Raw genomic sequence first — 13,490 nt, 5'->3', positions numbered from 1 at the left:
GTGAAGGTTTTAAGGGCTACCGAGAAAAGGAAAAGTTTGAGCAGATTAAGAGGGGAAGAGAGGAGGCCAGCTGGCAAGATAGACAATTAAATTGGGTGGTCTTAGTAAGCTCCCAATGCAGAAGATGAGAGGTGAATGAAGACTTGGAGGAAGTAAGGGAAACAGGCAAGGGGTTATTAAGATCATTCCAGGCAGAGGGAATCCCCTAGAGTTGTAGAGCAAAGCCGCATTGAAATGAGCAAGAGGGAGTGTTGTGGTAAGGGAAGCTGGATAACAGACGTCTTGCACAGGCAACTGTGAAGACTGTGGTTTTTTTCTCTGAGTGAGGTGGGGAATCACTGGATGGTTTTAAGCAAAGAGAGACAAGATCTGTCTTACATTTTAAGAGGACCATTCTAGCAGCTGCATTGAGATTAGCCTGTAAAGGAGCAAGAAAGAAACAAGGAGAGCTGTTAGGAATGGGGCAAGTTTTCTCAGATTTCAACATTATTGACATTTTATTGGGGGTGGAGGGCTGTCCTATACATTGGCTGATGTTCAGCAGCATTCCTGGCTTCTACCCATTAGGTGACAGTTGCAAACCCCACCTAATCATGCCAGTCAAAGTGTCTCCAGACATGGTTACACATCTGGGGATAAAGTCATCCCTAGCTGAGAACCAGTGGAATGTGATAATCCAGGTGAGAGATGATGGCGATTTGAGTCATGGGAGCGGCAGGGAAAGTGGTAACAAGTGGTCCGATTCTGGATCTATTTGGAAGATAGAGTTGGCCACGTTTGCTGACATTAGACTTTGTGGTATATAAGAGAATGAGAGGGCTTTAGATGTATTTGCTTGAGCAGCTGAAAGGGAGTTATATCAGTTGAGATGTAGGAAGCTGTAAGGTTGAAAGGATTAGATGTCAGGCGGTCAGAGTTTGGCATGTTTACTAGGATTCCAAGTGGTGACATTGAGAAGGCAGTATGACTTCAGAGTCAAAGTCTGGGCTGGAGATGTAAGCTTGGGAGTTGGCAGCACATGAGTGGTGTGCAAAGCCGTAGGAGTGGCCTAGAACGTAGAGATTAGAAAGACCACTGATAAAATTTGGGGAGATGAAGATCTACCAGAAAGGTAGGAAAACCAGCAGAGGATGGTCTCCCGGGAGCTAAGTGAACTTAGTAAGAGGGAGTGATCAACACAGGGTGACTTGTCGCCTTGAGAGCAGTCTTGGTGGAATGGTGGGACTGAAATCCTGATTGGGTTTAGGAGAGAAAAACTCTTTGGTTGGAAGCAGTAACGGCGTGTGTTGTATACTGACTGAAAGGATCCAGGAGAAAGGGGAAGTGATGGTGTGGAGAAGGAAGGATTGCCTGGGTGCTCTTGAGTGGGTGAGGGGTGGGAGCAGACGTGCACATGGATAAGTTAGCAGTAGGGTGCCCACCTCCAAACTGGGAAGTGGTATAGGAGGGGTCAATGAAAATCTGTTTTTATGTTATGGAAGGTGATACTATGGAAGGAGCTTATTGTGTAAAGTTGGGAGAAAATTAAATACTGTGCTCTTTGGAGTTGTCCTGAGTAAACAAACCTTTGAACACATTTTCTGAACCCACACAAATTCCAAGGAGGTAGGTCTTTCTGTGATCCACTATATTAGTGTAGGGAGAACAATGGGCATGGCTGATTAAGAAATTGAAAGTTTGACCTTGAAATACTGAAAAGAAAATTTTAATTTTCATACTACATTTAATTAAACAATTAAAATCAGTATTCTTTGTGCAGAATTCTGCAAGTGGCAGGAAAAAGAGAATGCAACCTCTTTTTTTTCGTTTTTATTTGTATATGAGCCAGTAGTTTGAATCCCTGCTGGTGGACGGGCTTCCCTCATAGCTCAGTTGGTAAGAATCCACCTGCATTGCAGGAGACCCGGATTCGATTCCTGGTCAGGAAGATCCGCTGGAGAAGGGATAGGCTACCCACTCCAGTATTCTTGGGCTTCTGTTGTGGCTCAGCTGGCAAAGAATCCGCCTGCAATGCGAGAGACCTGGGTTAGATCCCTGGGTTGGGCAGATGCCCTGGAGAAGGGAAAGGCTACCCACTCTAGTATTCTGGCCTGGAGAATTCCATGGACTGTATAGTCCATGGGGTCTCAAAGAATCAGACACGACTGAGCCACTTTCGCTCTCACTGCTAGTGGCCATCTAATTTCATTCCTTTAAAACTGTATTGAGTCCTACCATATAGCAGACATTGTGCTAGACATCTGGTTCTGTAGCTGTAAACAGACATATTCTTGTGATGCTCACAGTCTAATGTAAAGAAAGATAATAAACCAATAAACTTAAAATTAAAAAAAAACCAGGATATCAGATTGTTTCAGAGTTTTCCCTGAGCATCCTTGAACCTCTTTGTATCACAAGTAGTTCAGCCTCACACTCCTGAAGTTAAACTTAGCATCTCTTAAAAATTAGCCTTCACGTACTCTTAGATCTCTTCGTGTTACTTCTCACAACTGCATGTGAATCAACAATATTTAAAAATGAGAAGTTTTACTGAAAAACAAGCACAGCTTTTCCTCCTGTGATCTTGGGAAGCAGGGCAGGCTTCTTGGAGTCGGCCAGACTCGGTCTCCTTCATTGCCTGCTCTGCTCCCCAGCCCCATGCTACCTCTGCTTAGCCCTCAGACTCTTAGAATATCCCCTCTCAACTGAGTTCCTCCGGAATTAAGCTCTAATGCCCTAAGGCATCTTTGTATCTAATGAATTAACTTCTCTGTTTAGCTGTTAGAATGGTGAGAGCTGTTTACATTCTTGGGAAAATTGAGAAGACTGTTCATTTTCTGTAGAGCTTTCTCTTGTACCCCAGTTTGGAAAGGCTGCCCTAGAAAGTAAGCTATGGGCAGGCAGGGACTTTACATTGTTACTCTTGCCCCAGGGCCTAGAACAGCATCTGGTCCAGAGCATCATTCAACAAACCTAGTGGGACAGACCCATGATGAATGGGTGGATGAGGGAATGATGCCATCCCTCTGCTGTGATAACCCTCATCTTCTATTTCCATTCATTCTTTGCACTGGACACGGTTCGCTTAAAAAAAAAAACTTTAAAAATATGCCTTAGTTTATCTTTTTTTGCATAATTGTATTTATTTGTTTATTTTTGGCCGTGCTGGGTCTTTGTTGCTGCTCGGGTTGTTTTCTAGTGGTGTGTGGGGGCTCTTATTGTCGTGGCTTCTCTTGTGGAGCTCGGGCTCTAGAGCGCAGGCTCAATAGCTGCGGCTCATGGGCTCAGTTGCTCCGCAGCTTGTGAGAGCCTGCCAGACCAGGGATGGAACCTGTGTCCCCCACACTGGCAGGTGGGCTCTTCAGCACTGAGCCACCAGGGAAGCCCCTAAACCTTTTTAATTTCTTTATTCTTTGGCTGCACTGTGCAGTGTGCAGCATCGTAGTTCCCTGACCAGGGATCGAACCTGAGCCCCCTGCAGTGGAAGCAGAGTCTTAAGCACTGGACCACCAGGGAGATCCACAGTTCACTTTCTCAGTACAAATTGAGTCATACTGTTCTGACTGAAAATGTCAGAGTCCTCTTGCTTTCAGTAGACCCCAGACTCCATGCTGCTGCAGCCTTTCCCTCCTGCCTCTGCCCTCCTCTGCCCACTTTCTCTGCACATCCCTGTGTTCAGCTGAAAAGAATAATCCGTCGTTCTTTGCACATCCCTCTCCTTTCTGCCTGGAATGCTCCTCCTTGGCCCAAGCCCATCAAGCCAACTCTTTCTCATCCTCAAGGCTCAGCCTAAAAATACTTCGTAGGATTGTGTCTAACGCTCTCCCCATCTAAACTGGATGCCGACTCCCTCCTTCGGGATCCTTTTCTGATAGCACTCAGTAAGATTTAATCATCTCTTTATGTTTTACTTGCCTACCGTCCTGTGGCCATCCTGAGGACAGGGACCACGCCTGTTACTCCAGAATCCAGATCATTTCCTGGCATGTAATAGGCATTTTAATATCAATAACCTCAGATAGGCAGATGACACCATCCTTATGGCAGAAAGTGAAGAGGAACTCCAAAGCCTCTTGATGAACGTGAAAGAGGAGAGTGAAAAAGTTGGCTTAAAGCTCAATATTCAGAAAACGAAGATCATGGCATCCACTCCCATCACTTCATGGGAAATAGATGGGGAAACAGTGTCAGACTTTATTTTGGGGGGGGCTCCAAAATCACTGCAGATAGTGACTGCAGCCAGGAAATTAAAAGACGCTTACTCCTTGGAAGAAAAGTTATGACCAACCTAGACAGCATATTCAAAAGCAGAGACATTGCCAACAAAGGTCCGCCTAGTCAAGGCTATGGTTTTTCTAGTGGTCATGTATGGATGCGAGAGTTGGACTGTGAAGAAAGCTGAGCGCCAAAGAATTGATGCTTTTGAATTCTGGTGTTGGGGAAGACTCCTGAGAGTCCCTTGGACTGCAAGGAGATCCAACCAGTCCATTCTGAAGGAGATCAGTCCTGGGTGTTCTTTGGAAAGAATGATGCTAAAGCTGAAACTCCAGTACTTTGGCCATCTCATGAGAAGAGTTGACTCATTGGAAAAGACTCTGATGCTGGGAGGGATTGGGGGCAGGAGGAGAAGGGGATGACAGAGGATGAGATGGCTGGATGGCATCACCGACCCGATGGACGTGAGTTTGAGTGAACTCTGGGAGTTGGTGATGGACAGGGAGGCCTGGCGCGCTGCGATTCATGGGGTCACAAAGAGTCGGACATGACTGAGCTACTGAACTGAACTAAATAGGCATTTTGTAAATATTGAATGAATGAAGTAAACTGAAGGGCAGAGAGAAACTGGCCTTGGAATTAATAGTTATCCATAGTGAAAATCAGAAATTGATCTATCCGTGGTGCTTTCCTGAGGGGGGATAAGAAGAGGGTGACCATGTGTCCCAGTTTGCATGGGAGTGACCTGGTTTTAGCATTGAGAGTCCTGTGTCCCAAGAAACACCCCAGTCGTTGGCAAACCAGGATGGTTGGTCTCCCAAGGCAGGAGTAAGCAGAGGTTGGACGCGATCCAGACCCTGAGCTGGGCTGCTCAGAGGAGAGGCTCTTCCTTTCCCTTACCCCCACTGCATCCCTGTCCTTGGTGCTCTCCAAACTGGTCATGCTGCTGCTTTCTTATCTTCCCCTTGCCAGTCAGCCTACTTCCACCTCATTATTATTATTTATAATAATGTCTTTCGTATATTTTTTTACATGCCTGATCAGAAATTGTATCTGACTCTCCATGCATGCAGGGCCCAAACCTAAACTCCATGGCGTGGCATCAGTGCCCTACAAGACTGTGGTGTCCAGTGGTTAAAAACACAGCCTCCAGAACCAGACTGTCTAGCTTCTAACCCCAGCTCTGCTTTTTATTCATCAATGACCTTAGAGCAGCTCTTGTACTTCCCAGAGCCTTCCTTCCCTCATCTCCAAGATGGGGCTAATAATAGCACCTCCTGGGTGGGCTGCTGTGAGGTTTAAGTCAGTTGATACAGATAAAACGTTTGAAAGTGTTCCTAATAAATGTTACCTACTCCTCCCACCCAGCCTTCAGCCTGGTCTCTTTTCTAAGTCACTCCCTTGTTTATGATTGTCAGCTCTCACTAAAAGACTTTATCGGTTTCTCAGCCATGCCATGTGCAGGCCGAGTTTTTGCCTTCCCAAAGGAGGGTTTCTTTGCCGCTTGTTTAGGTCCTCCCCTTAAAGTTAGCTGAAGTCCAGCGTGTGTCTGTCCGTCCTGTCCCTTAGGGACTGTGTCATATCCCACCTCCCTCCATGGTTTCTGGCTGGCACCTCGTCTGAGAGCCCCAGCGTGTGGCCCCAGGGGTAGTGAGTTAATGCTTGTTGGAAATGATGTTGACAGTCAGGCTTGGGGGCCATAAAGGGGAACTTCTGGGACATTGGGCCTCAGGGTGTGGTCTGAAGGGCCTCTCTCTTCCCAGCAGAGGTCCCCGTTGTTGGAAGTGAAGGGGAACATAGAGCTGAAGAGACCCCTAGCCAAGGCTGCTTCCCGGCTGCCTCTCTCGGGACGCAGGCTGAAGAGGGGGCCCAACCAGATGGAGGAAGCCTTGGAGCCGGAAAAGGTGAGCTGGGTTTGGAGATCCATGGACGTGTGTTTGAAACCATCACGGACGGAGCTGTGGACCCCACCCGACCCTTGTCTTTCCCCAGAAAAGAACACGAGGCCTGGGCACCAGAGTGAGCACGACCCACCCCAGAGCAGCAGCCCTCAGCTCTGCGCCACAGACGCAAGGCCAGACCGCAGGTGGGCTCCAGGGCTGGAGAGAGAGCCGGCCCACAGCTCTCTTCAGCTCACGTCTGTCTTTGTCTTTTCTTTCGATCCTAGCTGATTTTGAATAGGTAACACGCTCCACTGGTTTCAAAGTCCCAAAGGCACAGGAGTTCTTATGCAGTGAGAAGCCTCCCTCCTGCCTCTGTTCCCCAGCCACCCAGCCCCCTCCCTGGGGGCAGCTGCGAGTCCTTCCAGGGGTGTTCTGTGGGTCTGCAAGCAGATATGGGCGTGCTCCCCAGTGTGTTTTACACACATACTTGCATACTTCACACATCGTTCGCCACCCCCCGCCCTGCTCTTTTCCCTTGTCTTGGTCCAACTTGTTTCTTGGCATGTTGGTCCTAGGAAGAATATCTTTAGGAGTTGGTCAGATTTAGAGGAAGAGGAAGGTTATCTTATTTCTAATCTTCTGAAAAAGCAGCTCCTCTGTCTCTGGACACACTCCCAGGCCTGCGAGTCATGACTGCTTTTCCTCTCCCCTGTCTCCCAACAGTGCCCAAAGCTCCCAGGAAGCCAGCACCCCGATGTTCCACGGCTGTTGCCCCAGGTAATAATAGTGTCTGAGAGCCAGGGCTGAGAAGGGGTTGGGGTGAAGGGAGGCGGGTAGAGGTGGAGGGACCCTGGTGTTATCGCCCCTGATGCCACCTTCCTGGTTCTCTAGTGCTAAAGACTCAGAAGCCAGGTCCTGTTGTTCCTGCCCAGAAGCCTGGAAGTAGGTGACAAATAAGATCTTGGGTGAGAGGCTGGGCTGGGGAGAGGAGGTGGTGAGTGCCACAGAAGTCCTTTTGGTCCTTTCCCTGCCTGAAGGAGGAGACGGAGCCTCAGGTGTGGGGGCCCTAAGGTGAGGAGGGAGAAGGGAGACAGAGCTAGGGCTGCCCTGACCTTTGTCTTCTCTGTGTCCATCTTAGCGACTGCCGCACCTCCCATGGTGGGAGGGAAGAAACCCAAACGTCCGGCCTGGGACTTAAAGGGGCAGTTATGTGACCTCAACGCAGAGCTGAAATGCTGCCGTGAGAGGAAGCAGGTGCTGGACCAGGAGAACCAGCAGCTGCGGGACCAGCTCCAGGAGGCCCAGCAACAGGCCTTGGCCCTGGGGGCAGAGCGCAGGTCCCTGGAAGAGGAGCTGACCAGGGTGCGGGCCCAGGCTGAGCAGGGCCAGCGGGAGCTGGGGAACCTGAGTGCCCGCGTCCTGGAGCTGGAAGAGCGGCTGGGCACGCAGGAGGGCTTAGTGCAAGAGCTCCAGAAGGAACAGCTGAGATTGCAGGAGGAGCGCACGGGACTGGCTGCCCGGCTGGGAGAGCAGGAGGTGAGGGCTGGCTTCTCCTCTAACGCCACCCTTCTCTCTACGTAGCCCAGAAGTCGCCTGGGGCTTTGAAGTCCTAAGTGCCTCTGTCCAGCAGCACCGTCCCCCACCCTGCTCCCTGCTCATCCCCGCTCTGCGCACTTCTGACTGTCTTGCTTCCTGCCCCACTTCACCCCATTCTGTTTCTATAACCCTCCCTTCTCCCATCTGCGTCTCTTCTGCGTCTCCACCTCTTGTTTCTGTCCATCTTCACTGATAAAGGTCCCCATGCATTCTCTCTCCTGCTTGTCATCCATTTGGCTCCTTGGTGAGCACCAACTAGAATGAGTTACTTGCAGTCTCTCAAATGACTCGATTCTCAATTCAGGGCGTTTGGCATGTGCACATCCCTCTTTGTGGAATATTCCATCTGCACCCCATCCTTTCTTGGTTTACTCCCACGCTTTGGGGTGTCAGCCTAGATATCCTCTTCCTTGTGCCCTTTCTGGTGCTCCGTGTACTCCTTATTCTAATACTACGATTAACATTCACTTATCTCTTCTTTACCAGACTCTGAAGTCCTTGGGGTCAGGGGCCAGCCCACCTCCCACCCCCAGGCCCATCATGAAACTTCTTACTCTTGGTTGCTGGGTCTCACCATCCATGTCTGTTCTGTTCTGGACAGAGGAGGCTGCAGACCTCAGAAGCTTCTCTGTCGGACAGCCAGGAAGAGGTGGCGTCTCTGCGCCAGGAGGCTGCAGCCCGGGAGGCCGTACTGGCTGAGCGGGAAGACCGTCTCCACGGGCTCGAGATGGAGCGCCGGAGGTTACACAACCAACTGCAGGAACTCAAAGGCAACATCCGTGTGTTCTGCCGGGTCCGCCCCGTCCTTCCAGGGGAGCCCACCCCATCCCCTGGCTTCCTCCAGTTTCCCTCTGGCCCCTGTGGACCCTCTGACCCTCCAACCCGCCTCAGCCTCTCCCGGCCTGATGAGCGGCGTGGGACCCTGAGTGGGGCGCCAGCTGGCCCTACCCGCCATGACTTCTCCTTTGACCGAGTGTTCCCACCAGGGAGTGGACAGGATGAAGTGTTTGAGGAGATTTCCATGCTTGTCCAGTCAGCCCTGGATGGCTATCCAGTGTGCATCTTTGCTTATGGCCAGACAGGCAGTGGCAAGACCTTCACCATGGAGGGTGGGCCTGGGGGAGACCCCCAGATGGAGGGGCTGATCCCTCGGGCCCTGCGACACCTCTTTGCTGTGGCCCAGGAGCTAAGTGGCCAGGGCTGGACCTACAGCTTTGTGGCAAGTTACGTAGAGATCTACAATGAGACTGTCCGAGACCTGCTGGCTGCTGGGACCCGGAAGGGCCAGGGGGGTGAGTGTGAGATTCGCCGGGCAGGGCCAGGCAGCGAGGAGCTCACTGTCACCAACGCGCGCTACGTTCCGGTCTCCTGTGAGAGGGAGGTAAGCGCTGAGGGCCACTAGGCCTGGCCATGGGGTCGGAGGGCTGGGGCGCAGGCAGAGTGACGCAGGACGGAGGTTGGGGAAGCGGGCCAGGATGAGGAAGGGCGAGTGGCGACGGTAGATCAGACGTTCGGCTTTGGCTGGCGGGCTGTGAGGTGTGTCCACCTTCACGGAACCAAGGCATGGAGAGCAGTGGCGTGCCTCCTGAGGCAGGCGACCCTGGGCCCCACACAGCGACCTCAGGCTCACCTCTACCCACGCTGCTTGTTTGGTTCATGACATCCCTGCCGGCCTCCGGGCTTTTCCTCGGCCTGCTCGTCACACCCTTGGATCGGGGCTTTGTACCTCCTCTCTCCATTGCCTGACATGGTCTTACCTTCCTTTCCCAGCAGGGCTGGATTGCTCCCTCACCACCTTAAAGATTTTAAGGTGTTGAGGCCATCCCTGACAATCTTTGTTTTTTTTTTAAACTTTTGGCTGCACTGCATGACTTATGGGATCTCAGTTCCCCAACCAGGGATTGAACCTGTGCCCTGGCAGTGAAAGTGCCAAGTCCTAACCACTCGACAGTCAGGAAATTACTGCTGGTTATCCTTTCTAAAATTGCAACCCTCACCATCACACACTGCTTTTCTATTTTTAATTCCTTGATACTCTCAGATACACTGTGTATTTTAATTATTTAGTCTTTTGCTGACTAGAAAAAAGCACCAAGAAGGCAGGTGCTGGGTCTTGCTTATGCCATATCTGACCTGTTGGTTCCCAAGTGGTTCGGTGGGTAAAGAATCTGCCTGCAGTGCAGAAGACATAGGAGACAGGGGTTTGCCCTTGGGTTGGGAAGATCCCCTGGAGGAGGGCACGGCAACCCACTCCAGTGTTCTTGCCTGGAGAATCCCATGGACAGAGGAGCCTGGCGGGCTACAGTCCACAGGTTGCAAAGGGTCGGACTTGACTGAAGCGACTGAGCATGCAGGCATGCATGCATGCCTGACCTGGCTACGTGCTCACCACTGCCTGACTGCACCTCTTGCTGCGCCCCATCTCCAGGTGGAGGCCCTGCTCCATCTAGCCCGCCAGAACCGGGCTGTGGCCCGCACAGCCCAGAATGAGCGCTCGTCGCGTAGTCACAGCGTGTTCCAGCTGCAGATCTCTGGGGAGCATGCTGGCCGAGGCCTGCAGTGTGCGGCCCCCCTCAGCCTGGTGGACTTGGCTGGGAGTGAGCGGCTAGACCCTGGCTTAGCACTCGGCCCTGGGGAGCGGGAACGCCTTCGGGAAACGCAGGCCATTAACAGCAGCCTGTCCACGCTGGGGCTGGTCATCATGGCCTTGAGCAACAAGGTAGGAATGGGGGTGGGGGCAGGTGGGCCCTGGGAAGCAGCTGGTGCTGGCTGTCCCCAGCCCTGTCCTAACCGCCTGTCCCTCTCCACCCTGTAGGAGTCCCACGTGCCTTACCGGAACAGTAAGCTCACCTACCTGCTGCAGAACTCTCTGGGTGGCAGTGCCAAGATGTGAGCAGAAGGGGAGGGCTGGGAGCCACCATGTCAGGGTCAGGGTAGGGGCAGCGACGTAGTGGAGACCTGGACACTGATTCTGGGGTTTGCCCCGCTCTCCTCTGTCCACAGGCTCATGTTTGTGAACATTTCTCCCCTAGAAGAGAACGTCTCCGAGTCCCTCAACTCCCTACGCTTCGCCTCCAAGGTGCGGTCACTAGCAGCCCGGTCCCCGTCAGGCTTCCTGCTGACTGTAGGCATCTGCACCCTGGTCCTTGGGGCCAGCGGCACGTGCATCCTGAAAGGATGTATATTTGCCAGGCATTTAACTATTGACTTCTGGGGGGATTGAATTAAGTTTTTAAAACTAGGTGGTTGAAAGGTCAGAACTATGTAGAAAGCTGTATACAAGTGAGATTTAGCCTCCACCCCGCCCACCACATCCTCCCCCTGCCCCGTCCTAGTAGTAGTTCTCATGTTTTATCCTTTTACTTCTCCTCTCGGTGTTTCGTTTGCAAATACAAGCAATATGCATGGAATTTCCCTCTTTCTTACAGAAGACATCTCTTCCCCTCTCTTTCATGTATTACATGTTGTCCTGCCTTTTTTTTTTTTGATTGACAAGACAGTCCTAAGGATGGGGTGGTGGCCAGGGAGAGTAGGGGGAAAAGAAAAAAATCAGACAGCCCTAGTATGATTCCCCACCAGCACAGAGATCATCCCATTATTTTTACATTTGCCTAGGACTCCACTGTGTGGATGCACCAAAGTTTATCCACCAGTTCCCTCTACTGGACACTTGGATTCTTTCCACCCTTTTACTATTACACACAAGGCTATGTTGACTAACCTTGTACATATCATTCTATATTTGCTTGGTTACATCTAACTATCCAGAGAGAGATTCTTTGAAATGGAATTCCTGGATCAAAGACATACAGGTTTTTCAGGCTATTCCAAATACACAGCGTGAATTCAGGCTCCGGTCCCCACAAGGGTCAGCTGTGTTCAGGCTATGAATTCTCTAAGAAACTAAGCTCCCTCTACAAGAGTTAAGTCAGGAAGTTTCTTTACAGACTGCCTTGGAGAGTAATATATTCCTCTGATAACTCATTTTCCTGAGGATACAGCCTTGAGATGCTTTCTGGCTTTGCTCAGGGCCTCGGATTGCAGGTGTTCTTGTGCACTCTTGCTGCTATGGAAGTAATCAGCCACCTTAGTGCCCTGCCGTGGTCTTCTACTTTAATCAGGATTTCCCTTGCTACCTTACAAGTTCAATTAAAGTTCTACCAACATCATTAATACCCCAAAACATGAACTCTTTGATCCTCTAATACCCAGTTTATGTTAAATTTCCCCTGACTGTCTCAAATGCCTTTTATACATTAGGATGTGTTCCATTTGGGATCAAAGCAAGGACCACCCTTTTAATTTCATTGACATGGTCTTTTGAGTTTCTTTTAATCTGTAATAATCTCACCCCCACATTTTTTGTTGAAGTGGGGTGGTTTGTCCTATAGAACATATCATATTTTAGATTTTGGCTGTTTCCTCTTTCCTCCACAATTTTTGTTTTCTTGTAATTAGGTTTGGAGGCTTGATTTGAATCAGAATCTAATTTCTTGGCAAGTAAATGGTATGATACATTTTATTGCATCATATCAGGAGGCACCTAGTATTGAGTTGTTCCATTTTTTCCCCCTCCCCGTAGTTGTTTCACCTTTCATGATACAACAATTGATCATTGCATTTGGGTATTGTCAGCCCAATCTGTCCATTTAAAAGCTCCCTTCAACTTTCTCCCCTAATGATTTTATCAGCGACGCTATCTAGGTCTGTTGCTTGTTGTTGTTTAGTCACTAAGTCACGTCCAACTCTGTAGTCCACCCGGCTCCTCTGTCCATGGGATTTTCCGGACAAGAATATTGAAGTGGGTTGCCATGTCCTTCTCCAGGGGATCTTCCCAATTCAGTGATCGACCCCACCTGTCCTGCATTGGCAGGCAGTTCTTCGCCACTGAGCCACTGTGGGAGCCCCAGATCTGTTATTCAGTTCAGTTCAGTCGCTCAGTCGTGTCCGACTCTTTGCGACCCCATGAATTGCAGCATGTCAGGCCTCCGTGATTTTCTAATTTTCTCAGCTGTTCTACATTTATTAATCACAATTCTTGAGAACTGTCCCTTGTCATCTATTTGGTTATTCTGAAATTCAGTCCATATAGGTAAGATGGGATAAATGCTATATTCTTCATCAATTTTCACTATAAGTTGGTATCCTGGCAACTTCCAAAGGTGACCAGTGAGTTTTTATCCAGGAGGTAACATCTTGTACTTTTGGTATATGTCGTTTGAAGTTGTCATTCTTTCTGATGCTCAAATTGCCCGCCTTTGGTCAGTGGAAGCTCCAACTTGGCTCCTGTGCCCTTTAGACAAGTTCCCAGTAGTCCTTTCTCCAGATTCATCTTGTACATTTCCTGCCCTAGACTGAAGATCATTAATTTTCTAAGGAGCTTTGGTTCCTAGTTTATGATGACGTGTTATCTAGCTTATTGAGCACTAGTGGTGGGAGGGCTTTGGGGGTGTCTAGAAGTGCCTTTCTCTGCTCCTGTGAGGGGCTTCTGTCCCTTCTCTGGCCTTTCCTCCTCTTCCAGATCTAGTGTGGACAGTGGGCGCGGGAGAACTGAGACCAGCCTGAACCTGCTTTCAGAGCCCTTATTTCAGGACTCTGAGGGCAGCCCTAACACTGAGGGTTCAGAGGTGATTTGGGGAAAACTTTTGGTTGCTCTGAAAATTTTTTTATCCTGTTTTGTCTAAATCCCCTGCCTGCAGGTGAACCAGTGTGTTATTGGCACAGCCCAGGCCAACAAGAAATGAAGATGGATCTAGATTGTGTGTGTGTATGTGTGAGACACACGGGGGGGGTGGGGGGTAGTGGGCGCTGATACCT

General features: G+C 50.1%; 1 protein-coding gene across 1 annotated transcript; it reads left to right on the top strand.

The window, feature by feature from the left end:
• The first annotated feature begins 458 nt into the window (after positions 1-458).
• Positions 459-13,453, top strand: KIFC1 (kinesin family member C1). Its single transcript, XM_052648130.1, has 11 exons — positions 459-680; positions 5,958-6,098; positions 6,187-6,280; positions 6,801-6,854; positions 6,969-7,019; positions 7,216-7,613; positions 8,275-9,054; positions 10,102-10,392; positions 10,489-10,562; positions 10,677-10,752; positions 13,373-13,453. The coding sequence occupies exons 1-11, from the start codon at positions 459-461 to the stop codon at positions 13,415-13,417; spliced, it is 2,226 nt and encodes a 741-aa protein (XP_052504090.1). The 3' UTR covers positions 13,418-13,453.
• The last annotated feature ends 37 nt before the right edge of the window (positions 13,454-13,490 follow it).

Source organism: Budorcas taxicolor, chromosome 11 (assembly GCF_023091745.1).
Source record: "Budorcas taxicolor isolate Tak-1 chromosome 11, Takin1.1, whole genome shotgun sequence".
Classification (NCBI taxonomy): Eukaryota; Metazoa; Chordata; class Mammalia; order Artiodactyla; family Bovidae; genus Budorcas; species Budorcas taxicolor.
This window is presented reverse-complemented; position numbering and strand designations above follow the sequence as displayed.